Consider the following 27,688-nt stretch of genomic DNA (forward strand, 5'->3'; position numbering starts at 1 on the left):
TTTTAAGGACTACAGAAATAATTAATCTCTTGGCTAAGCCGTAGATAGCATAGCTAACTACTGTATGTTAGAGGATGCTAGTGGAGTGTAAAACTTTTGGCTTTTTTCAAGGAGACCAAATCTCAAACTTGCAACAGCAGATGCGCATAATTCGGGCCGTCCTGGCGTGGCATCATTAGCCGATCCCCGCTGCTGTGGACTCAGCATGGGGCCGTGGTGCTGGCTGACGTTGCTAGCTTTACGGTGACATTATTGCCGTGGTGATTTAGGTGTGTGTCAGAGCCAGCAGGTGACCTCAGCTCTGTGGTAATGAGCACACTAAAACACCCGAGCGCTGGCCGCAGCCTGTCAATCACGCTAAGAGTGGTGCTGCTGGCTAAAGGGGATTACATCAGCGGGTGAGATCAGACTGCATCTACTCACAGGCTCGAGTGTTCTCTCTCCCTCGCTTGCTCTCTCAATTTCTTTATTGGTTCCTCTGACCACTTGTCACTGAGCCCTTGTGTTCGTCAAACACACACACACACAACAATAGAGAGATGTATTCCACGTAAGAAAGTGTGACTCCTAATCTCTTGCTTGCTCCTCTGCCACTCATTTTCTCTCTCTCTCTCTCTCTCTTTCTTTCTTTCTTTCTTTCTTTCTTTTTGTATTTTTCCATGCAGAACTTTTTTCCAGAGCAGATGGTGGCATGGTGTCAGGAGTCTGATGGCACAATCCCTCAATCACAGCTCTTACAGGTAAAGAGAGATGACTCAGTATTCACACACACACACACACACACACACACACACACACACACACACACACACACACCGTGCTGCACATGCAATCAAATCGTTCTCTAACCCCTGCTTTAATAGCAAAACCCCAAAACCTTTCCTTCAATGGAGTGAAACAAAAAAAAGTCTCCTATCCTCTTGAAGGCAAGGACATCTGTTGTCTAAAAATATGCATGAACATTCATGCAGAGTCATTGCAATCTGCTAATTATATTTGCCTGCTGGTGCTTCAGCAACATGTTGAGGAATCGAAATAATGCCAGCTTTTATCTTTTTTTTTTTTTTTTTAATTCAAAGATATTGCTGTTATTTAGCACTACAACTAACAAATAGTTCAGTGCTTTTTTCAAATACACAGTGCACATTTGCACTAATATATGTGTGAATGCTATCAATTTTTAATTTTACTTCCTATATTGTTCTGTTATTTTTCTCATTCTTAACGGTTTCTCACAATTCAAAATGCTGCAAACGAAAACAAAGTGTTCCACTCAAAATTCCCTAACATTTCTTTTTTTTTTTTAAACATTTCAGAATAAAGTAAATTTGAATGTTTCCCCCCTTTTGAATTTCCACACTTTTAAGCCGATTCAAACCATTGCAACAATAAACTGTTCAGGTCATTCCCATGAGAATTGCTCATCCCAAATTTCAAAATAAAAGTTAAAAAAATCTATATCAATTGATTGCCAAAGTTTTGATCAGTGTGTTTGTAAGTATTTCACCTAGATTCAACAAAGTAATAAAATGTTTCATGAAGAACCCAAAAAAGTCTGATAATATAAATTGTTGAGAGGCAATTTTAGGTATACATTGGTTATCAAATATAATTATTGGTTAAAATGTAAGTGTTGATGAATCATTGCCCCTCTACTGTTACTGCATTTTGTTTCTACTCGGTCTTATTCTATGTTTTGCTTGCAGAACTTCCTGAACTCAAGCAGCTGTCCAGAGATTCAGGGCTATCTGTACATGAAGGAACCTGGACGCAAGTCCTGGAAGAAGCTCTACATGTTCCTGCGGCGCTCTGGTCTCTACTTTTCCACTAAAGGAACATCCAAGGTAATTGAGCTCATAAAATACATCGGCCCTCATGAATAATCGTATCAAACCCAATGCCGGGGCTGTCGGCCTGTGCTCGCTTTTGATTGACACTATAATCGAGGATAATTGTATCCCATCGGAATGCATCGTCTTCCACCACTCCCCGGTTTAATTTGAAACATGATTCACATTTACTGGCATGGTGAAAGAGTGGTTAGCACGGCCGCCTCACAGCAGGAAGATCCCTGGTTAGAAAGGTCACTTTCCAGTAAGTTCCCCCGACCAAGGTGCTGACACAGGATCTGGAGTTGGTCCCCAGGCATGACAACGCCCATTTGTCCTCATGGTTGGGTTCAATACAGACAGCAAGTTTTGCTATATCTCAATACTCAAGATAGCAACTCCTCCGCACTCATTGTAACACGAGATTTTCCGTCCTAAACATTAGTCATAATTATCAATACAGTTCTGCTTTGTGTGCTGGTGGTGACACAAATAAGGTTGGCCATATATGACCAAGTTATTTGATTTTTAGCGGGACAGGACTGATAGGATTTTTTATTTTTTTTTAGGCCAATGCCAATTTTTCGCAGGAAAAAAAATCCAGATTACAGATTAATTAAAAATATTTAGAGTACTAAAATAACGTGTGTGTGTGTGTGTGTGTGTGTCTGATGTATTTCAGAGTTTTTTTCAGAGTGTATTTTGTCATTTATTTGCACATTTTCACTATTTGCGGTACCAATATTGCTGGGACCTACTCACCATGAAATGCGAGGTTCAACTGGAAGTCCATTAAAAAAATAAAATAAAGTCTTTGCGTGGTGCAATGCATTAAATAAATGAATTTATAGACATCAATCTTTGTTTAAAGTTTTTGAGTTAGGATTAATTGAATTTGTATCACATTTATTTGATTTATTTTACAATATGTTTGAATGTTTTGTAACAACTCAAGTTTGTAAATTAGTAATATCTAGGTTCATTCTTTGTACGACTTCGTAAGCATTTCTTTATTTTGAATGACAGATCCATAGAATTAAATTATCAACATTTTTTTTGTATTTAATGACACACATTTATGGTATAGATCAATGGTTCTCAAATGAGTGTGAAAAGGACAAGTAGGCATTTTAAGTTCTTCCAGGTCTAATTTGATGCTTTTTAATAATGTGACAGGGTTAGTACATTTACTTTCAAATTAAGAGCAAATAAATTGGAACATGAAGCAACTTTTTGCTTTCCGGTTTTTAGAGACTCCTTTTCAAAATATTAAACAGTATGCCTTTATTTTTTTTTTTTTTGTTGTTTTAAATAGTTGTGCAATATCATTTAAGATGCAGCAGACAAGTTTGAAGTAAAACAGATGATATTACACAATCCATCCTCTGGAGTTACTGAGTTGCTGAGTAAGATACGCCTAGAGATACCACTAAGGTGGATTAACAGTGTAATAAACTAGACAGGGATGGCACAGCACTTTTATTTATTCTTTTCCCAAATCCAAAAATGCCATCTGCTGGCTAAAATATATTTATGTGTAATAAATTTGACTGATGTCTGAAGGGCCGTAATTGACTGAGGCTAATTTTAGATTACTGTTAAATATTGTTATGAATGTGGTGACTGATTGTTTTCAACTTGATTGTTTCAGGCAGGTTCATAGCTAAGCTGCAATTATTGAGCTCCCCTTTCCTACTCCTCCTGCTAGGAATAATAAGACTCCTATTGCTCGTTGAGAATGCTTTTGGGAGTTAAATTGAAGAGCATGTTTGTGATTTCATTCACAACTTTGAAGGCAGTGGAAAGTAATATATGATTTTATCCTTTAATTGAACAGGAGCCCCGACACTTGCAGCTCTTGTCTGATCTAGAAGACAGCAACATCTTCACCATTATCACTGGCAGAAAGCTACACAATGCCCCTACAGACTACCAGTTTTCCATTAAGGTAACGTAAAAAAATACACAGATACACGCACACACACACTAGCACAGCGGTCCCCAACCTTTTTATCACAAAGGACCGGTCAACGCTTTAGATTTATACTGCGGACCAGGGGGGTGTGCAATATCATGTAATATCACCACAGGGGGGCTTCTGCTGCTGCTGCTGTTGCTGCTGGCTGCTCTAAAAACCACATCATCCTTCTCTCTATGTATGGAATATCAACAGCAGCCAGAAGTGGCGCCAAAAAAAAAAACAAAGATCAAGCACAAACGTATGAACTGTTAAACTAAATCATTTCCAAAACATTATTCCGGGTGAAGCCCACGCGGCCCGGTCCCAGTTGATCCACGGACCGGTAGTTTGGGATCGCTGCACTAGCATACTTACTAAAGAAAATAGTATAATGAACTCTCCTTATATGAGAGACTTTTGCAGCAGATGCACCTGTGTTGCGAGCTTTGCGAGCTTGGTGTGCGCGAGAATGTGTTTTAGTGTGTGTGGGTCAAGAGGACACAAGGGTTAAAACCACCCAGCAGGGGTTCAAACACACACTCAAAGCAGTGTGTCCCACTCTAGGAGTTATCTGTGGTGGGTCACCTGCTGATCTCGGATAAGCTCAATGGGATAAGCCAGGATGGTACAGAGAATCTGCCCAACCAAACCTTCCTGCACACACCCCTAGCTCACTTACACGCACACACACATACACATACACACACACACGCTAGGCCACCGTCACGTCAGATGCTGTCAGCGGGGGTGACAGTGCAGAATTGGGTTAGGGATTTGACTTGACGGGTGGTGGTTGTATTGTTGCTATGGTGACATGAATTAATTCATCTCGAGGGGCTGGCAGGTCCTCGTCGCTGCTTGTGGGGGGAGACAAAAGCCTGCACGGCGACGCTCGTTTGCTGTAAGAGTGTAACGCCGCATTGTGCGCGTACAATAAATGCTCGAGGGTGTAACCAAATCTCCTTCACTCCCCCTGTGAACTCTGAGGTGACAACTGCTGCCTGAGAAAGTTTGCAGGCTTTTGATTGCAATCAACCTCTAATAGTTGAAGTTTGGAGTATAAAATGGTTTAGACCTAAATTGGCCAAATCTCCAGAATTTTATTCTCTCCAGTGTTTATTTTAGCAGATTCCTTTACTCCTTGTTTGACTATAATTGTGGTGGTGTAAAGGCTCAAAATGAAACCTTTACAAGCGTCTACTTTTATTTGGGAAAACAGTGATCATCAACATTTTTGCCTCTTATGACTGTTACGAATCAAGCAAGTCATTGAATCATTTTTGGAAGCAAGTCATTGAATCATTTTTGGGGGGGGTCTGGGCACCAGGGAGCCACTAGGGTGGCGCTAAAGAGTCACATGCGCTTCGGCCTCAGGTTGCCAAGCTCTGGTCTAGGCATTCAATCCCATGTGTTTATTTTTATATATATATATATATATATATATATATATATATATATATATATATATATATATATACTTAATTATTTATAAGTGTGGAGGTAAAGGAGGGTTGGAAAATGGCGGGCACTAAATGTAAATAGTAAGTAGTCATTATTGTAAACATGTCTTGTAAACCACTCGTCAAGGTTTTTGCAAATCATCGATTTCACGATTTAGACAATTTTAAAGTCTTTGATTTTTGAAAAGAAAAATTAGTTGACTTTGATTTCTTGCCCAGGCCTAGATGGAACATTTTAGTTTTAAAGTCCTCTGAGACCACACAAAATCTTTAAAAAAAATTGCAACAGAAACAAAACAAGTAAAAAAAGATAATTCTTGTTTCCCACTCCAGTATTACCAGTGTCATGAGTTGTCTTGTACTTTTTTAACTACCGTAATTTCCGCACTATAAGCCACACTTAAAAGCCTTAATTATTTTAAAAAGCTGATGGTGTGACTTATAATCGGGTGCGCCTTATATATGGATTAATGTTGACATTGGGATTCGTAGATGGGGAATGAATTGATAAAGTAAGCTTTCCCTGGTTCTTTTGTATGTTTACAGTTGAACAAGGTTGGTCAAATTGACATTGAGTTATTATGCTGTTGAGAGTTTAGAGTTATTATTTGAGTTATTATTGTTTTTACTTTGAGTATTACTATATTGTGATTGAAAAAGTTTTAAAACATGTCATTAATTGAGGGTGCGCCTTATAATCCGGTGCGCCTTATATATGAGAAAAGTTTTAAAATATGTCATTAATTGAGGCTGCACCTTATAGTGCGGAAAATACGGTAGCTATTTTTCTTCCTTTCTATTCGGGTGGGCTGAGATATGATTCTGTTTTTAAAATGTCTTTCGCCTCAGTCAGATTTAGCACATACTGTACAGTCATTTATTACTTGTGCAGTTTTGAAATGCTTAAAACTACACTTGATTATGTTAAACCCATGTTGATGTTTTTGAAAGTTTGTATTGTTTTTGTTCATCGGAAAGTTGTGCAAAAAATGCTCAAAATTATTTTTTTTCTGTCAGCACTGTGAATCTTAATGTCAGGATATGCAAATGGGAGGTGGGCATCTCTCTGTGGCAAATTAGGCTGAATGCACTGCTTTGTTAAACTCTGTGTTGCTGCTCTTGTCTTTTTGACAGCCCAGTAAGGCGAGGGGTGACTGCAAAGATCTGAAGATGTTATGTGCTGAAGATGAGCAAAGCAGAACCTGCTGGATGACCGCTTTCAGACTTCTAAAGGTACTCCATCAAAAATGTATTATTTCTTCTCAATATATTTTATGGTTTTCGTCAACATGTGCATGGTTTCCCCCGTTGTATCTTGATAGTATGGCCTTGTCCTGTATAAGAACTACAGCGTCCCTCAGCAAAGGAAGACAAATCTCTCGCATTTCTCCACGCCTGTGGTGAGGATCTCCTCTATGGTATCATCCCATTTACTAGCATGCTAATGCTAATTCTCCACTCAGCCTGCACCCGCTCACACAGTGTAATGAATTGCTTGGTTGTTAATGTCAAAACAAACCTGAAATCACCACACTTCATACTTCTGAGGTTTCAGGTTCAAATTTCATCTCCATCTTTCCTGCGTGTGTTAAGCACCTTTTCAAAGTAACATTGAAGTCTAGTTGGCGCATAGCCTCGATGGAATGATCAAGTAATATCCCGCAGTTTTTCATTTTATTATTTAATATTTATGACCTTGAAATGTTTTTCACATTATAGTTATGACTGTTAGTAATAAACTTCACCGCTTTTGAAATCATAAAACAAGGATCCCTGTGAAGCGTCAATGATATATCTTACACTTAAGCTTTTGTCACTTTTATAAATTATTGAAGCTAATTTGTCAGTTGGCAGCACATGGTGAACATTTTGACTGAAAAGTGTGGCAGTAGCATGCAGAATAGAGAACTGGTTGTCACAATCTGCTATTTCTGAATTTGCTATTAAGAAGTGGTTCTCAGTGTTTTGTTTTTTTTTGAATGACAAAAATGAAATCACACCACGAAGTAAGTTTGTTCTTGTATTTGTTTTTAGATATTAACTCCCCTTTAAATTGGCTGATCGAAAACAATTGTCATGAATACTGGTTTCCCATGGTATCAATTTAATAGGAGGAATGGGTCTTATTGAGTGTGGTTTTGAATCCTAATGTCAGTAAAACTGACTCTTTCATTTACTCTGCTGGGGTAGTTTCTAGTGCTCTTTGACCCTTGTGAGAATAAGCAGTCACGATGATGGTAAGACGGGTGATTTGTTGCTTGCAAGCATGGTGTGAGGTGCAGCTTCAGTAAACAAGATGATTCCCTTCCTGGTGAGAAATAGTGGTACCATAAAACTCATATTTAACTCTTTCAGTGCCATGGATGAAAATTCGCATTTTTTAAAAAAATTTAATAATAATAATAATAAATAATAAAATTCTAATCAAATATGTTTTTTTTTTTATGGAGAGTAGCTGACACCCCTGACTAACACCTAATATAAGCCAATTGCGCACTCTAGTGATAATTGTGAACCTTGAATAGCAATGTTTCCACACATACAACATAGCTATTATCTACATGCAATTTAAAGTAAGGAATGGAAGTCAGGCTTTCATATGATACCACCCATATTTACATAGACATAGCAGACAATATTCTGTTGGCCTTGAAAAATGAGTCATAATGTGAAATATACTGGCCCTCTAGAGGTTTCTTTTTCCGATAACTCTCTGCACTAAAAGAGTTAATAAGGAATTAAATCACCAGTGTGCCAAATGTAATTTATATGCAAATACTATTTCACTGTGAAAAGTTAAAAATATCATGCCCTTTAAAACCCACACACATTTAGTAACATTAGCAACCTTTGTAATCTGTAATTTAATTTATTTAATGGACAGCGTGCAGTGACATTGTTCACAATGGAAAGTATGGCTGCACCAGATTTAGCGAGTCGCTACTTTCCATCTGGAGTCAATACATAAAACCAAAACACAGAACAACAATGACACACAGAACTTCTATCACATACACATCTTATAAAAGATATAGACACAGTCAAAATTACATTCATAGTAAAAAGTGCCGGGGTTAATGTTACTTATATATATATATATATATATATATATATATATATATATATATATAGTGTAAAACCATATTCCTAAGGTAAAAGTTCCTAAGAAAGTGTTATCTTAAACACTTCTGTTCAAATGTGTTGGCAGATGATATCTCAGAAAAAAACTGTAAGCTTAATTGAAAAGTTGTTTTGGGGTTGAGGCCAAAGACCCATTTTTGCCCAATTTCAGGCAAAAAAGGCCTTTATTAGGCAGACATTTTTCTATTTAAGTCCTAAACAGGCAAGAATTTTCAGGATTTTAGAGAAATTTAGGGGTACGTTTTTATGCACACAGAGCTCACACTTTTTCCCAACTTGTGTGCATAACAGGAAATTTGTGTCTTTTCAAAATGGCAAGTACCGGTAGTTGCCGTTGATTAAAAATGATTCCAGCGGCCGAGCCAGCAAGCCAAAGGGGACGTGTGTGATTTGGGAGTGGACTGAAGTGAGTCTCTGTGCAGACAGGATTTGTCATGCCCCAGTGAGTGTGTCTGGCTTGTTAGACCTCTGACCTTTGTTCCCCCCCTTGCCTCACACCCCCACCTTCCGTCACCCTCCGCCGACCCTTACCACCAATCCCACCCCACCCTACCCTTTCCTCAACCCTGCCTCGTCCCTTAACAGCGAAGTGTGTCCGAGAACTCCCTGGTGGCGATGGACTTCTCGGGACGGACTGGCCGCGTCATCGACAACCCTGTGGAGGCCCAAAGCGCCGCCCTGGAGGAGGGACAGACATGGAGGGTAAAGCAACAGAAGGGGAAAGAAATAATATTGGTTTTTTTTGTTTCTTTGTTTTATAGTGGATGCCAATTTATTTTCATTTTACACATTTTATATAGAAACGAAGTCAGCGTATGAATGTCCTGGGCAGCCCGTCGCCCCTGCACCCATCCTCTCTGAGCACAGGTACATGCCATTGCCACGCTCTACAAGTGTGCGGTAGAGCTTTAATATGGTAGGCTAATGTGTGTGTGTGTGTGTTCACCAGTCATCCACAGGACGCAGGTTTGGTTTCACGGTCGCATCATGAGAGAAGAAGCCCACAAAATGATCATACAACAAGGCCAAGTAGACGGGTAAGGTAAAACGATAGAGCTGTATCTACCAATGTCTTCCATTTAGCCTTCTGAAGGTTCTCGCTAGCGGTTTTATTTTAGGATCTTTCACCCCCTGTGAAATATTGCTTTCAGCCCACTTCCCTCCTGTTGGAAAATTGTGTAACAAATGACAATTGGCTTCCATATAAAACATCACAAATTGAATGGATACATCATTATGCAAAGGATTCCCTGTGACCCAATTTGGCAATATAAATATACATCCATCCCTTTTCTATAGCCGCTTATGTATATACAGTCAGATGGGGCATTCATTTTGTGGTAAGTTGCATTAAAAACATTAGGAGGCATTACACTTGCTGATACCTGACGAAACCCTGTTAAAACCTCACACACCCCTAAAGTGCCATCATGTACCCATTTTTGAGAACTGCTGATCAAGTAAAGGAATGTTTATTTTTAACAATTTAACAATGTTTACTTTTGCAAAGGATTAGCAGTAACACAATTTAGCAACAAGTTGCTTCAGGTTCTAATTAATTTGCTCTTAATTTGAAAAAATATGTTGTTACTGCCGTGGCACTAAAAAACATTACTGTATCAGATACAGATGTAAGCACCCAAAAATTAAAAACATATGAGAAAGCTTGCGATACATTTGGAGGGGGAGTGTATGTGATAATCCATTCCAATTTTACATTGTGTCATAAATGTTTCAGGGTTAAACATCCACAGATAATTGTTCACACAGTCAACACATGTGGCTCCATAATTTTTGCACTTCTCACTGTTTTGTTAGGTTATTCCTGTTGCGGGACAGTCAAAGTAACCCCAAGGCCTTCGTGCTCACCTTGTGCCACCACCAGAAGATCAAGCACTTCCAAATTTTACCGGTTAGTAAAATGAGATTTAATACTATAGGAATACGTTGGAAATTACTTTTTTTTTTTTTTTAAATAGAGGTGGTCTACTTAAAATGTTCAGCAGTAAACAAAGTCATGGCTGTCTAACATCAGTTAAAAATAAATAAATTAATTAATTAATTATTAAGTTGTGTTTTTACTAGCAAGCAAGTTTCTTTTTTTTTTTTTTTTAATGTTCCTAAATGGACATAGTAGTGTTGTGCAATGTGGAAACAGCACTAGCCAGCCAATGGCCTGCCTTTAACTTTGATTACAGCAAGCATTTCCTTTTGGCATCATCTGGCTAATCTTATGCAATCACACATTCATTTCCATCCAAAGCTACATTCATTTTTGTATGAAAGATAAGAGAGTTGGACCACCATGTGCAAATATTATCTGACATGTCCCAAAGATTCTTAAGGGATTAAGGTCTGGATTGGACCCTTTTCATATACTCGGCCCATGACTGGAACATGGTCCATCTGGACTCATTAGATCACATGAGCTTTTTTTTTTCCATCGCTCCAGAGCACAATGTTATGCTTGCTAACAAACTGAAGCCATATTTTGAAACGGTTTAAGTGGTTTTCTTGAGGCAAAACAAAACAGCTATTTAAAACTCAAAATTGTAGTGCCTGTGTAACATTTGCAAAAATGTTAAACTTTTAGCACACTGCAAGTATAAAAGGTTATTGGATAGCAATATATTATAATACATTGGATGTTTCATGTATCATAATATGCTGGTACTCCAAAATGTTATCACTATGCTATGTGGCATCCATTTTGACTTGTTACCAAATATGGTTCCTCACTAAGCGGCAGTCTTCCTTGATAGATGATCTGTCACTTTTTGACAGTTCTTAACTCAAATAAATAAGTCTTTTTAGCATGTTTTTTTAAGTTATCTTTGCTAGATGTTAGCCAATTGTCTTTTTTTTTAATAGGATGCAATTAACGCTAAAAAACAATTTCCAAAAGTACTTCCTTAACTATTTTCATAAACAATTTGCACTCTAAACACATTTGCGTCAAAAATAACCCAAATTGGGTCAACACAGGATCAAACTAAGTTTTTAAGTTATTCCAAGTTGGGTTTCTTGATTTTTGTTTTGAAAACGTGGTGTATTTTTAGGCACTTTTTTTCACTCCCTAAAAACTGTTGGGTCAAAAATAATCCAAACTAGGTCAAAAGGGGGCCAACCCAACTTTTAGGTTATTTTTACACACATTAAATAGTTGTATCACTCCATTAACTATTTCAGTGCCAAGTGTTAACGGAAAAGGTAACCTCTAGAGGGCTAGTATATTTAGCATTTTCATTCATCTTTCAAGGTCAACAGAATATTGTGTGCTATGTCAATGGAAAAATGGGTGGTATCATATGAAAGAATGACTTCCATTCCTTGCTTTGAATTACATGTAAGTAATAGCTATATTGTATGTCTAGAAACACTGCCATCCAATGGTCACAGATATCAGTACAGTGCTCATTTGGCTTAAATTAGGTAAGCATTAGTCAATGGTGTCAGCTACCCTCCATAAAAACGTTGTTTGACAGGAATTTTATTACGGTATTTATTATTATTATTGCTATTTTAAAAGACAAGAATTATCATCCATGGCATGTAAAGAGTTAATTGGCCTAATTTGGGTCACGTGTATTTTTGTAACAAGCAATTTGTCTACTCTAAAACATAGGTGTCAAATGCCAGTCCTCCAGTTTTCATACCTTCTCTCTTAAACACACCTGATTCAATTGGTTTGAATCATTTTCAAGCTCCTGCAGAGCTTGCTAATAAGCTAATCATTTGAATAAGGTGTGTTGGGGAGAGGAAACCAGAAAAGATACATGATACCGGCCCTCGAGGACCGGAGTTCGACACCTGTGCTCTAAAACATAGGTCTCAAACTCCAGTCCTCGAGGAAAGCAATCCCGCATGTTTTTGATGCTTCTGTCATAAACACTCCTGAATCAAATTATTAGCTCATCAGCAAGCTCTGTGGGAGCTTGAAAAAGATCCTAATCATTTGAATCAGGTGTGTTTAAGAGAGCAGTATCGAAAACATGCAGGTTTGCGGCCCTCGAGGACTGGAGTTTTAGACTACTGCTCTAAAAAACTCTTAGCTCATGAATTACTAAAATCAGGTCCAAAAGGGGACTCATACAACTTTGGAACTTATTAATTTAACCCTATAAAGTTGGAGCACTCATTCATTGACCCAATTAGGGTTATTTTTAACATGACTGTTTTTTTTACACCCTTAAAATCTGTTGGCTCATAAATGACCAAAATCGGTTCAAAAATGGACCCATCCAAAGTCTTAATTTGCTAATTTAACCCGAAAAGTTGGTTCAGTCCAGTTTTGACCCTTTTTTTTTTTTTTTTTTTTTAGCCAACTGCTTTAGGGTGCCCCATGTAACGTCCTTAGTTGGACTCTTAAGGTGTATGCTTGGCACCTTCTCTGTCTCTATTTCTTGCTCGTAACACATTCACTCCCATTGACGAGTATAGACGTTAAATACCAGACATCCATTTAAACTGGGCTGGCAGTGAGTTGAGTTCATTACTGAGAGACACTTGAAATGTGATAGTCACGTGTCGCTAACATTGCTTTTCCATTTGGCCGTGAAGTGTGAAGAAGACGGTCAGGTGTTCTTTAGCCTGGATGACGGCGCCACCAAGTTCACTGACCTGATTCACCTGGTGGAGTTCTACCAGCTCAACCGAGGAGTGCTGCCCTGCAAGCTCAAACACCCGTGCACCGCCGTGGCCTTGTGACACTCCTTCCTCTGTGCACCCCTTTCAAATTTTTTTGTTTGCACACTTCTAACCCTGAGATCCCGCCTATCCGCCCCCACACCCCCCGGTGAAGAAGTGTCTGGGTGAAGACGCAAGCCGAGCTTTTTCTCCACCTTACTGCTTTTTTGAGGCCTCAAAAGGCGCGTCGCGGACTGTGGACTCCTGCGTTGTCGCCACAGAGACCATAACGTTTGTGATGGTCCACACAAGCTTGTGAATGATGGCTTTTTTTTACCCTCCTCGACCTCCCGCTGTTCCTCACCCAATTTCCCCCAGGCCTGATAAGCTGTGGCGCAGGAAGCGCCACCCTACTTCTTCTTCATTGATGATCAGGGATGGAGGGAATCCCTCCAGGTCTCGAGCAAACTTTGGATCCAGGAGGTTTTCTCAACCTGTGCAGTCCAGTCTGGATAAGCTGACACCATGACACCGCCCAGTCCACCAAACAAAATCCCCACCCCATGTGTGTGGCTCTACTGCTGTGTCCATGATCAAGTCAAGCGTGAGGAGAAGGATCTAAACAAACAGAGGCTTATCGGAAAGGACAAAGGAATGTTTATCAGGATGGCCTTGACGAGCCTGTCTTTAGACTTGATTACTTGATGTCATTTTAATGCTGTTTTATTACTGTCGATTCAATGCAGAACTAGTTTGCACTCGCGCGGGGGGAGGGAGGGGGGATGCCACCGGTCAATCATCATCATCATCATCATCCTCCTCCTCCTCTTCCAATTGGGAGAAACATGCATGTTGATCTCCATCTATACTGATGGGATTAAAAAATAAACAAAACAGGAGTCACGGCGGCAGTGCCTTTCTAAAGGTTTTGAAAACATCTCGGAGCTGCGAGTAGCTCACTGCACCGCGGCCACACTACTATAGTAACGACAAGAAAGCGAGAACGAAAGTGCAAGTAGGAAGAGGAGGAACGTCCCAATTCTGCCGAGAGCGTTTTGAAAGGAAAAGAGTTATTTGTTGGCTTTGTGAATGTCATTTTGCTTTTTATTCCCCCGAGTCTGTTCTCAGCTCGTTTGCTTGCACATTATCAATGATCCCGAGGTGACGGTAAAGGGTCGGAGGTACAATGATTACTGACGCGTCCCCCCCCCCCCCCCCCCCCACTCCCCCCCTGCACAGCTCAGAAGAGACAAATCAAAGAAAAGCACTCCCACAATTATTGTTTTTTTTTTGTTTGTTTTTTAATAAGTGTGGAAACGAACAAATAGACTTGAAGTGTGAAACTCAGTTGACTGCGCATCAGACACACAATCAAATGAGCTTCACTTGCCTTAAGTGAAAACAATGAGCCTTGTACATACAATTGAAACAGTATATGAAGATGCACACACAGCAATGATTAACAAACATTTTGGGGGAAAAAAGGATGCCACTGTCATGATTATTTGCTAACTATGGAGCGATGACCAGCTACTTGCCTGGCTTACAAAATCTACCCAAAACCCACTCTCATAGCTCATATGTACTTAATTTAATCCATACACAAATTATTACGAGTTTTAGCTCCACTAAGTTCCCTCACTTGAGCATTTTTATTTTGGGCAGGCTGAGTTTTGCTACGCTAAGGTAAATGTTGCTAGTTGTCATCTATGTTGCGGCAAAAACACTTATTTTTTATACTATCTTCTCCATACTTCTTCATTCTGATGGTTTAACTATGAGCAAAAACAAGCAATAGCTAGCCAAGTTAAAAATCACCTGTGTAGCTTGCCAACCGGGCCATATTTTGTCTTTAAATCCATAAAAAATTAAGTACTTTAGTTGGTTACGTTACTTTTTTTTTTTTTCGTGCTGAACTATTTCTAGCTGTATTTCAGTGTAATTAAGCTACATGATGCTTGCTGCCAGCTAACCTGTGGCTAGAAACAAACTTAGCTTTACAATGTGGAACAAATATGTCAAAACTCTCATCAAAACCTAAATTTTTAAAAATGAACAAAAATATAAAACAATATTAGCTGGAGCTATAACCAAGTACCATATGTAGCCTGGCTGAGATAATTCACATTTTAATTCACATTTTAGCCCTTCGCCACATTTGCCACTGAATTCATACCCAAATGTTCATATAATAATTACATTGCATTGTTTCTTTTTTCTTTGGTTGAACTTTTTTTTTCTCACAAAGCTTGTATTTCAATACACAAAAGGGTGCTAGCATGGTTAAATTGGTGCATAACGCTGGCGCTACTACTAGCAGCTAATTTGCCCGGAGAATTTCATATATATATATATATATATATATAAAATATAGTTTTAACGTGTTTTGACATGACTTCTGGCTATATTCCATTGACTGTAGCTGTATGTGGCTAGCTATTGGCTAACTTGTGGCTAGATAGAGCAAACTGATTTTTTCTTTCCGTGTGGAACAAATTACCCAAACTCCATTATGACTTGAAAAAAAAGACAATTTATAGTGAAAGAAAAAGAAGAAATAAAAGAACAAAGAAAAATAGACCCATGCTCCATACATCTGTTATCACCTGCATGACTAACTAAATCTATCTGAAAGCTGCTTCTACAGGTCAAATTTCTGAATTAATCTCACCAGAATTTTTTGGGGTAAAGTTGTATTTAGTTGTTTGGTGCTGAACTATGTGTTTCTGGCTGAATATGCAACAAGGCCTTTGAGATGTTTGCTGGCACTTAAGTTGTACTTTATGAGCTTTTGGATTTCAAATAGGTCTGTTGATAGGGAAATGAAACTGAAAAAAGGTTCTCTTTTGTTGATAAACAGCAACGGTTTGCTAGTTTGTATTCAAGCAAACATCTTAGAAAATTCACTTCATTGGCCCCTTAGTAGTAAGAAATGTAGTGCAGATTCGTACATAAATTGTTTTACTATGAAATGTTTTTGTTCCAAGTTTTTGTGTTTCCCTTAGAAGGATGTCCCCCGCACCCACCCCCCACCCAAAAATCCATCTTGTACCAGAGCAGGGTTAGCACAAGGCGTATCGCCGTGTCACTTTGCCGCCACGTGACCAACCGGGGCGGACTCTCTCCAGGGATCAGGGATTGGATAATGCTTGAAACCCCCACCCCGCCAACCCCGGCCCTCACGCTCCCACCTGTGTCCAGCCTGTAAGCTATGAGCCTTTGGTGAAAACGTGTGCTTGTGTGACCGTTTGCGTGTGTGAGTGTGAGTATGGCTCGACTGTTAGTGTTAACTGCTGGTCATCCAACTTGTTTTGTAGAGACAGAACGGAAGGTCAGGAAAGTGAAGTGATGCCTTAGATACATGTTATTAGGGGGGAAGGAGGGAGGGGGGGGGGGGGTTGAACCACATCACTAGACACCAATAGGCACTATTCCCCACCCCCACCACCTCTTTTTAGTTTAATTAGCGATCACTGTGTCCAACATGAAACCGCCATTTAGTGCATCCGAATGAATGAGTATGTGAAGACGACGATGGAGATCGAACACTGTACCTTAGGTCACAGATCACTATGTATGGCTGTTATGCTTTGCCCATAACGCTGTGTAAAATGAAGAATGCTATTTTGTTGATGACGTGTACAGTGATATTTTGTGTTTTCTGATCCATTTTTGTCACAAAATTCATATATATATATATATATATATATATATATATATATATATATATATATATATATATATATATATATATATAAAATCATAATCATGCTTAAAATGATAATTTACCATTTCAAACTGGATTTTTTTTTTATGGGCCATGTGTCCAATTTTACTTGTGCAAGGGTCACTGACAAAGCAAAATCTGGTCAAATTGTCAGATAAAAATTGTCAAGCTACACTACAAGACAAGTTTTATTGTTATTGGAAAAAAACTAGCTAAGCAATTACAAACACACGAACATTTTTTTTTCAGCAGAGCAGAAAACGGGGGGGATATATAAAAATTTTTTACCTGTAATTGGGGGTGGGGGGGCGGGCAAGAGGGTTCAATTGAAAATTTTAAAGATAAAACATTGCTCATTAAAAAGGGAAACCAAACAAAAAAAAGTGTATATTATGGTCACAAGGAACAATAAATTGTCATATTGAAAAAGTAACAAACAAACAAAAGTTGCTAATTTTCGAAGGAACACTCAATTAGAAAAAAAATCTGAAAATTATCACAAAAGTGAGGACTAAAATGGCAAATAAAAAAAATTTTAAACCTTTGCGAAAATAGTTGAAAATTTTCTAGGGATTTTGCGTGATATAAGGTGGATGGGGGGGGGCTATTATGACCATATTCTTGTAAAATAACAAATCCTCATACGACCACTTCATTCTCATGACCTTTTTTTCATGCTGACTTTAGTAACTTTATTTGAATTGGGTTATTCAAAATGTCTTCACCTTTGAGTGGCCCCGATACTCGTACTTGACACTGCTATTTTAAGGTGATGTCCATTTAATTTTTCCGCAAATACATAATTGGTCCTTTAAAAGTGTATTTTTGTCATGAATGCGTATTCTCTTTGGTAATTTTGGTAGCAAAACAATATATGGCAAGTCAGTGCAATTTTTCAGCGTAGCCTCCGGTTTCTTCTTAGTCCTTCCACTCGCTCTTCATTTTCCACTTAGTTTTCGTCAAGCCACACAAGTCCAATTTTCAATAGTGTTTTCATAAGCTCAGTCATCATAAGCTCAAGTCAAACAACAAATGTGTCAGGGAAAGGAAAATGGAGAAGAAAAAAAAGTCCACACGTGATTTGTGTTTCATTCATGTTCTTTTTGTGCTTTTACTTCATATTCTGTATGCATTACACAGCTCCTGGATCTACATTGTATTCTGTTCAGGTATTTTTTTTTTTTTTGTACAAATAAGGGACTGATATATTCTCTGTTTATTGGAAATTAGAATAAAATATGACATTGCTATAAACCAAATTGAATGGCCTGGTTTGCTGATCAATCATTATTAATCTAGCTGTTCATATTTACACCACGATGCAGACTTTAATGCATAATTTCTTTGCTGACACCTCACGTAACCTTAAAGAAATCCAATAAGTGTGTAATAAGTACCGTTTTATAGTACCCTCTTTCGACCCATCATCAAGTGTTCAGTATCGTTCAAAATGGAGTCACGATGACTACCCCTCATTCGTAGGCTCCCATCTAGTGGCTTTTATAGGTACTAAATAACCATGAGAACCATTCGAACGTGATCGTGTAGCCCTGCCTGCAGCGTGTAGGCTTGTCTTGTGGGTGGAGACAAGCATGTCTTAAAAACATGTCTTTTAAGTGAGAGTCCGGTAGCCGTGTCCTCACACGGCTCTTATTTAAGATTATAACCGAGAATGTCTTCTCACACAAATACAGTACGTCGACCCGAACAAGCTTTTTCTTACCAAATGCTCGAATCTCTCGGAACTTGTCCTTATCTAGCTGTAAGTAAAAGTTGGCGATATGAAGCTGTTGGTGCTGACCGCAGCTCACTGCGTCACACAGCTCAACGCAGCTCAACTTTCCTTCTTTTGTTGATTGTCGCCATTTTAGAAAATTAGGGGCTCATACAGTCAATCATATACTAATTTGCTGTTCTTAATTGAGCCCAGAGATAGCAGCATTTAGCACACGCAGGTAACAGTGCTGCTGACCAATGTATTAATCCTCCTTGCGGGCCAGACGTTATTGACTTTATGACGGAGGCTGCGGGTCGGATGGAAATTGACCACGGGCCGCATTCGGCCCCCGGGCCGGACTTTGGACATGTGGTTCAAACGAATTGGTAAAAACCTGTCTTCTACATAGAATTGCCCGTGATCGCTTGGAGTACCATGTGCCCCCAGCAGAGAGCGCGCTCCTTATCGAGGACCATCGAGGGAGTACGCATCGATAGTTTGTAATATTTAATGTTAGATAAAGCGTCAAAAATAACAAGCGTGACGTCAGAACGCAGTACGTTATTAAAAACGCCCGGGGGATAACTTCTAAATGAAGAAGCGCATTCCTGCGCATTGCGCATGTGTACACGCGAAGCGGACGTGACGTCGATGACTACAGGAAGCTGTGTCGTTCTTTCTGCTCGCAAGCTGCCACCATGGTAGGATTGCCTTAGCCAATTTAGCATTTTTTCTACGACGTTTTTGCTTAAATATAACCCCCCGTTGCGACCACTGACTATTTGTGGGCTCAAAAGTACCCGTACACGTTTGCTGAAACAGTTTAACGGTAGTTAGTGCGTTTAATCGACAACAATACTTATCGGTAAAATGTCGGCTTGCCAGCGCTATACAACGTGGTCCAGACTGTAGACTGGGCCCATAGCACGCCTGCTAAGCTAACGGGTTTCAACGGTTAAAGTAGAGACTGAAACGTTCATTGACAAATTAACATTACAGTATGCAGTTATTATATAACTTACCATATTGTGGAATTTATATCACGCTTACCTGGTACAAATACATGTTTCTGTTGAACCTAGTGAATGCTACTAAATGACCTAACTAGTTGAATTTTTGCTCAAGGATGAGTTTTGACACTTGCACAAAGTTTTGATTTTTTTTTTGCGAATGAGATTAAACTGCCTAGTAATTCCCTTAACGATCGGAGTTACTGTACATTTAATCGGTCACCGTTGCTATTTTATTACGTTTGACCTCTATTTTTTAGGTTATGGCACAAACCGCATGTTGACTTACTTTTTTTGCCAACAATGATGTCTTGTGCATCATTGCCGATTAGCCACATTTGCATTTTATATTCCTATTTCTTCTAATTAATTGTTAAAAACCCTATATATCGTATGTACATCACGCCTAGGCATGTGCCTTAACAATCCGATATGTACTTTCTCAGGTGTTCAAGCGGTTCGTTGAGATAGGCCGCGTTGCCTACATTGCTTTCGGGCCGTATGCTGGCAAGCTGGTGGCCATTGTTGATGTCATCGACCAAAATAGAGTAAGTGCTTTCCATAACTCATATAGTTGTTAGGACTTGATAAAAAATAATTAGTCACATTTACAGGCTCTTGTCGATGGCCCGTGCACTGGTGTGAAGAGACAGGCCATGCCATTCAAGTGCATGCAGCTCACAGACTACGTCATCAAAGTACCTCACAGGTGAGTGAATTGTATTGTGGTTTGCGGTTGATTGGAAATAAATCGATGTAAGTAAATGGTTGACTTTTTCACATCTTGTGTTTTTGTGTGCTGGCTCACAGTGCTCGCCAAAAGTTTGTGAGGAGAGCCTGGGAAAAGGCAGGGGTCAATGAGAAGTGGGAACAGAGCAGCTGGGCCAAGAAGATCGAGGCAAGAGAGAAGGTAAAAATGTTTGGGTTTTTTGGGGGGGTTTTTCAAAGCTTTTTAGTAGTCCAATGGATTGTCTGGGATACGAAAGATCTTGAGAAATCTGACCCAAGCGATTGACCGTTTTGATCATATATGCAATGTGCTGGCTATGATTTTCTAGTTGTGGTTCCCCCCCCAGTTCTTGGGGTGAAGCATGGGCTGCATATGACATTTTTTTTTTTTCCCCTTGCAGAGGGCCAAAATGTCTGACTTTGACCGCTACAAGGTGATGAAAGCCAAGAAGATGGTAAGTGATCACGAAAATTTGTGAAGTTCATGTTCAACTGTGTCTTAAAAATTTGATGAAAATACAACTGAACCCTCCCAAATGCATGTCGGGGAAATGTACAGTGGACCCACGGGTTACAGCATCTCTGTCTTGCGGTTTTGTTTTGTTAATTCATCTTGGGATGTGGAATACTGGGGTTTTTCCCGCAACGGTATTTTCCCCACTTTGCAATTGTGTTTTTTTTGTCTCTATCTGCAGGCGTTTTTAGGTAATTGCACTTATTTTTGTTCTGTTGCCTAACTGCCTCCATGCAACCCGTCATTACAATGCTGGTCTGCTATTGGTCAGCGTCTCATCATGGAGATGCTGGTCTGATATTTGTTGGCCTCACTCATTTCAAAATGGCGGAAAGGCAAAGTTTAGTTCTATCATGAGTGGTTACAAAATCGTATCCATAGTGCATTTTACTGCTTAGTTCAAACTTGAACGGGTTAGCCATGGGTCCCAAGATTGCTAGTGATGGTAAAGAGAGAAGTAAGAAGATGATTTTTGGGGAAATGACGCTGGAGATAACCCTTATTAGGGAATATGGGCATAACAAGCGCCGCTCAAAGGTAAATAAATCTTTTCTGTATTTTTTATTTGTGATATTTTCTGGTTGTATACATGTATATTATACATACGTAGCTCTTACTATACTATTCTGGTACCAATTTTTCACGTGTGTACAATTTTGATGTTTTTACCTGGGGTTCTAAATGCATTGGCTATTTAACATACAGTAGGTTTGGATTGCCTACCTTACAGCGAATACGCCTCACGAGCCCAACTGCGGAACGGACCAATCTCATAGCATGGAGGCCCACTGTACTAAGGTCCAACTAAACCCATGCTTTTCAAATACATTTTTTTTTTTCCATGCACTTTGATTAGCATCAAGTGAATAGTACCGTACTGCAGAAAGTAGTGTGTTGTTGTAGTTGTATTAGTCTGTTGCTACAAAAATGGCAAGATCTATTGCTACAAAAATGGCAAGAAAAAGGCAATTATCAATGAACAAGAGACAGACCATCATAACACTTTAAAATGTAGTTTTATTTTCTTACAAAGAAATTGAAAAAAAAAAAAAAATCAAGGTGAGCAGTACCCTGAACCAAAATGGCTACCTCAGCATTCTACAGCGCCATGCAATACCCTCTGGTATGCACCTAGTTGGTCAGAGGTTCATCCTACAACAAGATAATGACCCAAAACACAAGTCCAAGCTATGCCAAAACTACCTCAAGAAAAAAAGTACAAGATGGTAAGCTTGAAAACATGGAGTGGCCGGCATATTCTCCAGACTTAAACCCCATCGAGCTTGTTTGGGATGAAACGTGGGACGTTTTGGGACAAACGTTTAAAGCCAGGCAACCTACGATGGGAACTTTTGCAACAGGCCTGGGAAGAACATTCTGAAGAATATTTCTGTTGTAGAAAGAATGCCACAAGTGTGTTCAGCTGTTATATCTGCCAAAGATGGCTATTTTGATGAGTCAAAGGTTTAGAATACATTTTGATTTTAAATTCTATGATTTATTTTTCAACTCAAATTACTTATTTGTTCTATCATTTCATTTTAGAGTGCAATGACACAAACTGAGTGATTTTTAGTAAAAAAAAAAAAAAAAAAAAAAAAAACTTAGTTTGGTGTTCTAAAGCTTTTGACCTGTAGTGTAATTAAGAACTGAACTAAACCAAAATGAGCTTTTCTTCGATAACCTATGTGTTTTTGTGGTATTATTTCAGTTGTCTTTGTTGTATAACACTTCAAAAAAAAACTATGTGCTCTTTATATAGAGCAGAAAATTTTTGTTACTTTTGGGCAAAAATTAATTTGTGAGATTTAACATATAACAGAGTTTACAATAGTGTTTGTAATTCAAAACGTTTTGTATTTGTGTTTGCAGAGGAATAGAATCATCAAACACGAGGTAAAGAAGCTCCAGAAAGAGGCAGAAAAGAAGAAAAAGGAGAAGTGAAAATATTGTTTTCCAAATAAACATTCTGATTGGTTCTATACATTTGCTCAGCTTTTTTAATGATGTGACTTTATTTGAATGTACAAGATGCCTTGACCTAAGCATTTGACATCAGTAAGCATACATTATAATGGGATTGTTCAGTAGACATGTTGTTCAGTAGAATTGGTAATATGTAACGTAAACCCTTAGTTATAATTAATATAACCCTAGTTATAATTCCTAAATTGCAGATTGAGCTATTTGCATATTTGTCGGATCATTTTTTTTATTTGCTGAAAATTTAATTTCGCCTCAGTGAAAACGTATTGAGACATATTGGGGTTTTTGCTCCCAAGGAATACCGTCTACTATTTTGACGAGCGTTGCCAAGTTCAATCAACAATTGTACATCAAGCATCAAATGCGAGCAGGGCAGCGTTATAACAAGGAAACACTAAACCTGTAGGATAAACTCTGTTGTGCAAATCTCACTGATTTGCATGTAGCTGTTCTCTGGAAATTGTGTGTTGATTGAGCTCTTTCCATCTTTAGAAGTGTGAGTTATTTGAATAAGCAGTACAGAAAATAGCTAAATGGTACAGTATATATTTTTTTGGTAATTAGTGACAAATTTGTCAGGAAAAAGGAGGGGCGATATTACGCAACAAAATAGATTAACACATTTTGCCAGTAGAGGGCAGTGTGTACATTGAGACTGTTGCTTTATGTTTACTATTCGGTGAGAACGCTGAGGCTGTAACAAAAGGCGTTCAAGACCAACATCGTTTTTATCGAGTTTAAACGGTGCTGTTTCTCACACCTAGAAAAGCACTCCGTGCTGTCTGTATTTATTTATTTTTTTATTATTAAATGTCGCACTCCCCGCAGTCTAAACAAGTGAATGGCCATAATCCCGTTGAGCGATAACTCAACGGCAAACAGGTCCTACTTGAACCCGTACAAGAGCATCCCGCCATTACATAACCGGCTTGAACATTGTCCATGTGCTCGGCCAATTGTGACACCGCCGCACTACAAATAGCTCATTCACATAAACGGTTAAAACACTTCGCTTCTTTTTTTACATCATGATCAGCCCGTTGTCATCTTAAAATCAAACCACGAAGCCCCTCGTTCGGGTGCTAATAACAGGGAAAAACTGTTTTTTTGTTGTTGTTGTTTTTTTTGCGCTATCAAATAGTGGATAAATATTCCGTGTATGAACGTAATCGTGACGTCAGAGCTAGCCGATGCGCAGTGACAATCAAGTTAACGTTGAGCAGAAAGCGCCGCCACCAGAAACTGAAAAAGTTGTTAAAAAAATAAAAGCAAGCGTTTGAATTATCAGGCTATAATTGTAAAAAACAACTAACCAATAAAATTAGCTGTGGGTGTCACACCGTTTTTATATCAAGGAAATGTTTAAAATACGCGTTTATTATTTTATTTCTCGCTTTTAGGATTTTGTATCCAAACAAAACCTTGTATATGTCCCTCTGTCAGGGCTAATCGAATGTATATGATTTAAACGTGCACGTTATAAACCATCTTCAAAACTAGGGCCGTGTCGTTAATAATGGAATGAGATTGTGTTTTGACAACGCCAACCGAGCTCGCTTCCTGTGATAGCGCTAACCACATCCGCCGCTTGACGCAACAGAGCTAGAGGACTAGAGCGAGCTCGAGTGCGAGATAGAGAGAGAGAGACGTTCAAAATTAATTCAGAGGCTGTTTGGGTTTAAAACATCGTGTGGTTTTTACTTAATCGGTTCCGAACATCGCCCAAAAAGTTGGCGGGTCGTAGCGTCGTCGAAAGCCGCAGTTCCGGCGGTCGGAGCCCCTCGCGGCCTTCGCGTCTGGTTAAAGGGAGCCCAAAGAGTAGCGACTGGATGGCTGGCTGCTTCTCTCCGTGGTAAGTGGTGCATGTAAGGCGAAGGCTGGTTCCGTGGGCCCAGGTCGTCACTTGTTTCGAGTTAGCCAGGTTCTCCTGGATTTCATTGCGGAGTTTTCCCCCAGCGTCAACCAGATGCTGGTGGGGGGACATTTTTGTTTTTGTTGTTGTCAATCCTCACTAAGGACAAATATGGGCATCAACATTATAGCAGTGAAAAGCTAACAATTCATTGTTGACACCGTTGCTATTATTGGAGCTAAGTATTTTATTATGAAAGGCATTTTAAAATGTGATTTGGCTGCCCCCCCCCCAAAAAAAAATACGATCACCCATATTAACATGAACTGAGGCAGTAATGCAATGATGGATTAAAAAGGCAAAACATCCAGCTATCCCTTTTCTATAAATACATTGAAAAAAAAGCATATAATGTATGTTTTTGGAAACTCCTTATGGAGAGCGGAATTGCCACAAGGCTCACCAAAATTTCTATACAGTTACTTTTTAAATACGTGATATTTTTGATGTCATTTGTACGTACAGTTCTGCCCTCATCAAATAACCACTTATAAAGAAACATGTTTGGATGAAAAAACAGTACATTATTATAATCCAGACATGGTGTTCACAGGGGTCTGTTCTTTAAAGCCTATGTATTTAACAATTATTGCAATAGCACTCTTTTTCCACTTGAATGGAATGTAAAGACTTTATTGGAATGGTTAAAGTGGACACAATAAAAATACAAATTGACTATTTGCTCATCTTCCTCATAGTTCTGACTTCACATTTTTTGGGCCTCAATCTTTGCCTTTGGCTTTACTGTGTGGGGTGTGTTAGGTTAATAATTACTAAATTGTCCATACGTGAGAATGACTATTTTCCTTTTTTTATTATGTGCGTTATGGCTTACATTGCATTATTGCATTAGTACTCTAGGGTGTATTGCAGCTCTTGTTCAAATGTAAGAAATAAGCATGCTAGCAACTATAGAAAATGAGTTGAGTCATAGTAGTAGTTATAGGAACATTCATTATGCTTTTCCAATCATTCTCTTTTGTGTTTCAAAGATGGTGATTGCGTTGCTGCAGTTTGCATAAAGCAGTCATGCTTTGCAATAATGGAAATTGAGTTGAGTAGCTTTGCATTAAATGTTAATGGGATTGTTGCATTTGTCGCCACTCCTGTAAACTGTATATCATCTTAGATTGCTACTATATCAACATGGAATGCTTAAAAAAAAAATCATAAAATCAATTAGATGTGTGTTTTTTTTGAAGACCAGATTTGATGGCCCGAATCTTAAATTAGGGAAACCCTCTCAGTTTTGTCATATTTGTTCAATTATGTAAGTAACTTTGTTGAATCACTATAGTGTTTCACCACTTATGATAAATTGGCCTACCGTGAGTGCTTGACTTGGAGTTTGTTGTATGTGGACGTGAACACACCCTTTGTAAAAATCGACACGCTTTGCTGGCTTACGCAACATTCTCCTTATGTGAATTATCAAGGTACAATGTCGATGAGTTAATGGAGTAAGCGCTCACACACGCCTCATTAGGTAACCTGAGCATCAAGGAGGGATTAAGCCAACATGCTTACACTGGCCATACGTAACATGCCATGTGTGGCGCTTCACTTAAAAGTAGGACACTACATTAGGTACACTTAGGTACACAAGAAGGTATGCAAGAAATGGAAATTGTTTTCCCCTCGTGAGAAATAATGCATTTTTTCGACCTTAGTGGAGGAGTTTTACTTATTCTCTACCATTGATGTCAAAGATCCATTTTTACTGTGCTGGGAGTGAATGAGGAAATGATTTTCATAACCAAGCTCATAACTGAATTCAATCATGTATCACATTCCTTTTCCTCATTAAAATGAATCAAAGTGACATCCATCCATTCCAGCCACCACAATCAATGAATTTCCTTGATCGGAATCAGTTTGGCATTGTTTGCATATGGAAATAAAGAGCTTGATGGAAGGCAATGGTATAGTTAAAAATTGATGCCTAGATATTTTTCACTTTTGAAGCAACGGGTATTTAGAGAAATGTAAGTACAGTGGGCCCCCTTGTTACGAGATTAATTACCCCAGGGAAAAGACTTTGTTTTGTTATGTGAAGTGTATTGCAATGAAATATGACTTTTCTTGTTTTTTTTTGTTGTTGTTTGTTTTAGATTAAGATGTAATCAGTATAAACACTCTAAAAAATTAACAGTTGTTGAAAGTTGATTTATATTGCTTTTTTCCTCTTGTTAGTGTTAAAAAGAATACAAGTTTAGGTATACTGATACAATTCTTACAGATAGTAATCTTATTTAAAGTCGAGCGCATCGAGTGTGTGTGCGTGTGTGCGTGTGTGCGTGTGTGTGTGTGTGTGTGTGTGTGTGTGTGTGTGTGTGTGTGTGTGGGGGTGGAGAGGGGCAAAAAGTTTTCTCTTTCCTCGGGGCAGCTTGGCAAAATATAATTGAGAAGCACTGATCTACACGATCTATCTTCTGGAGTTTCTGAATAAAGTAATACCCAGAGATGTCACTAAAAATGTAGTTCCAAAGTTTCAGCGGGAGTTGCTGAATAAAAGACACCTAGAGATACAAAGTCAAGTCAAATTTATTTTCAGTATATAGGCCTTAATCACAGGTGTAGAGTGAAAAACATTCACAAGGAGTGCATCAATAAAAAGGCTGAGAGTCACTGTCATAGCATTAAAAAGACAGTACGAAAGACATTACTTTTATATATATATATATATATATATATATATATATATATATATATATATATATATATATATATATATATATATATATATATAAATTGGGAAGGATTTAAGGTATTTTCATTGAAGGTCATTTCAACCAGTTACATTTTCCCTATGCAGAAAGCTGTTTCTAATATGTAGTTGGCCAGGCTGCTGCAGGTGGGCAGTATTTACTGCCCTGCTGTATTTGTTATGCCTTTCCGTATAAAGTGTGCTCCCTAGCAACAGCTCCCATTTGTCCAATTGTTTCTCTGAATGTAGGTGATTGTGGACACACCTAGGTGTGGATCACCTTGTAGGAATGTTCCGGGCCTGTACTTGGCAAGCCTGTCGTGCGCTCTATGTTCGGCTCAACATGCAGGTAGTCTTGTGGAAGTCAGAA

The 27,688-nt window shown here is 38.7% G+C and overlaps 3 protein-coding genes across 8 annotated transcripts in view; all 3 read left to right on the forward strand.

Moving 5' to 3' along the window:
- Positions 1-18,002, forward strand: part of LOC148406638 (growth factor receptor-bound protein 10-like) — an 81,505-nt gene extending 63,503 nt beyond the window's left edge. For 4 of the 6 annotated variants that reach the window (XM_088404733.1, XM_088404732.1, XM_088404736.1 and 1 more), the window contains 10 exons: positions 666-740; positions 1,707-1,844; positions 3,667-3,777; positions 6,384-6,482; positions 6,572-6,667; positions 8,976-9,092; positions 9,191-9,257; positions 9,340-9,427; positions 10,209-10,302; positions 12,951-18,002. In XM_088404733.1, coding sequence (XP_088260859.1) covers positions 666-740; positions 1,707-1,844; positions 3,667-3,777; positions 6,384-6,482; positions 6,572-6,667; positions 8,976-9,092; positions 9,191-9,257; positions 9,340-9,427; positions 10,209-10,302; positions 12,951-13,097 — 1,032 coding nt within the window. In that variant the 3' untranslated portion in view covers positions 13,098-18,002. The remainder of the gene's footprint in view (positions 1-665; positions 741-1,706; positions 1,845-3,666; positions 3,778-6,383; positions 6,483-6,571; positions 6,668-8,975; positions 9,093-9,190; positions 9,258-9,339; positions 9,428-10,208; positions 10,303-12,950) is intronic. The other 2 variants (XM_088404734.1, XM_088404735.1) reach the window with 2 other exon arrangements.
- Positions 18,003-19,024: 1,022 nt separating this feature from the next.
- Positions 19,025-22,697, forward strand: rpl14 (ribosomal protein L14). The gene is made up of 6 exons (XM_088405660.1): positions 19,025-19,161; positions 19,917-20,018; positions 20,085-20,179; positions 20,281-20,380; positions 20,601-20,654; positions 22,586-22,697. The coding sequence occupies exons 1-6, from the start codon at positions 19,159-19,161 to the stop codon at positions 22,655-22,657; spliced, it is 426 nt and encodes a 141-aa protein (XP_088261786.1). The 5' UTR covers positions 19,025-19,158; the 3' UTR covers positions 22,658-22,697.
- A 1,602-nt stretch (positions 22,698-24,299) lies between these two features.
- snrka (SNF related kinase a) overlaps positions 24,300-27,688 on the forward strand; it is a 21,460-nt gene continuing 18,071 nt past the window's right edge. The window contains exon 1 of the mRNA XM_088405229.1: positions 24,300-24,551. The gene's annotated coding sequence lies outside the window, so the exon portion shown is untranslated. The remainder of the gene's footprint in view (positions 24,552-27,688) is intronic.

This window comes from Hippichthys cyanospilos, chromosome 21, assembly GCF_059441005.1.
Source record: "Hippichthys cyanospilos isolate Australia breed blue-spotted pipefish chromosome 21, RoL_Hcya_1.0, whole genome shotgun sequence".
In the NCBI taxonomy this organism is placed as follows: domain Eukaryota; kingdom Metazoa; phylum Chordata; class Actinopteri; order Syngnathiformes; family Syngnathidae; genus Hippichthys; species Hippichthys cyanospilos.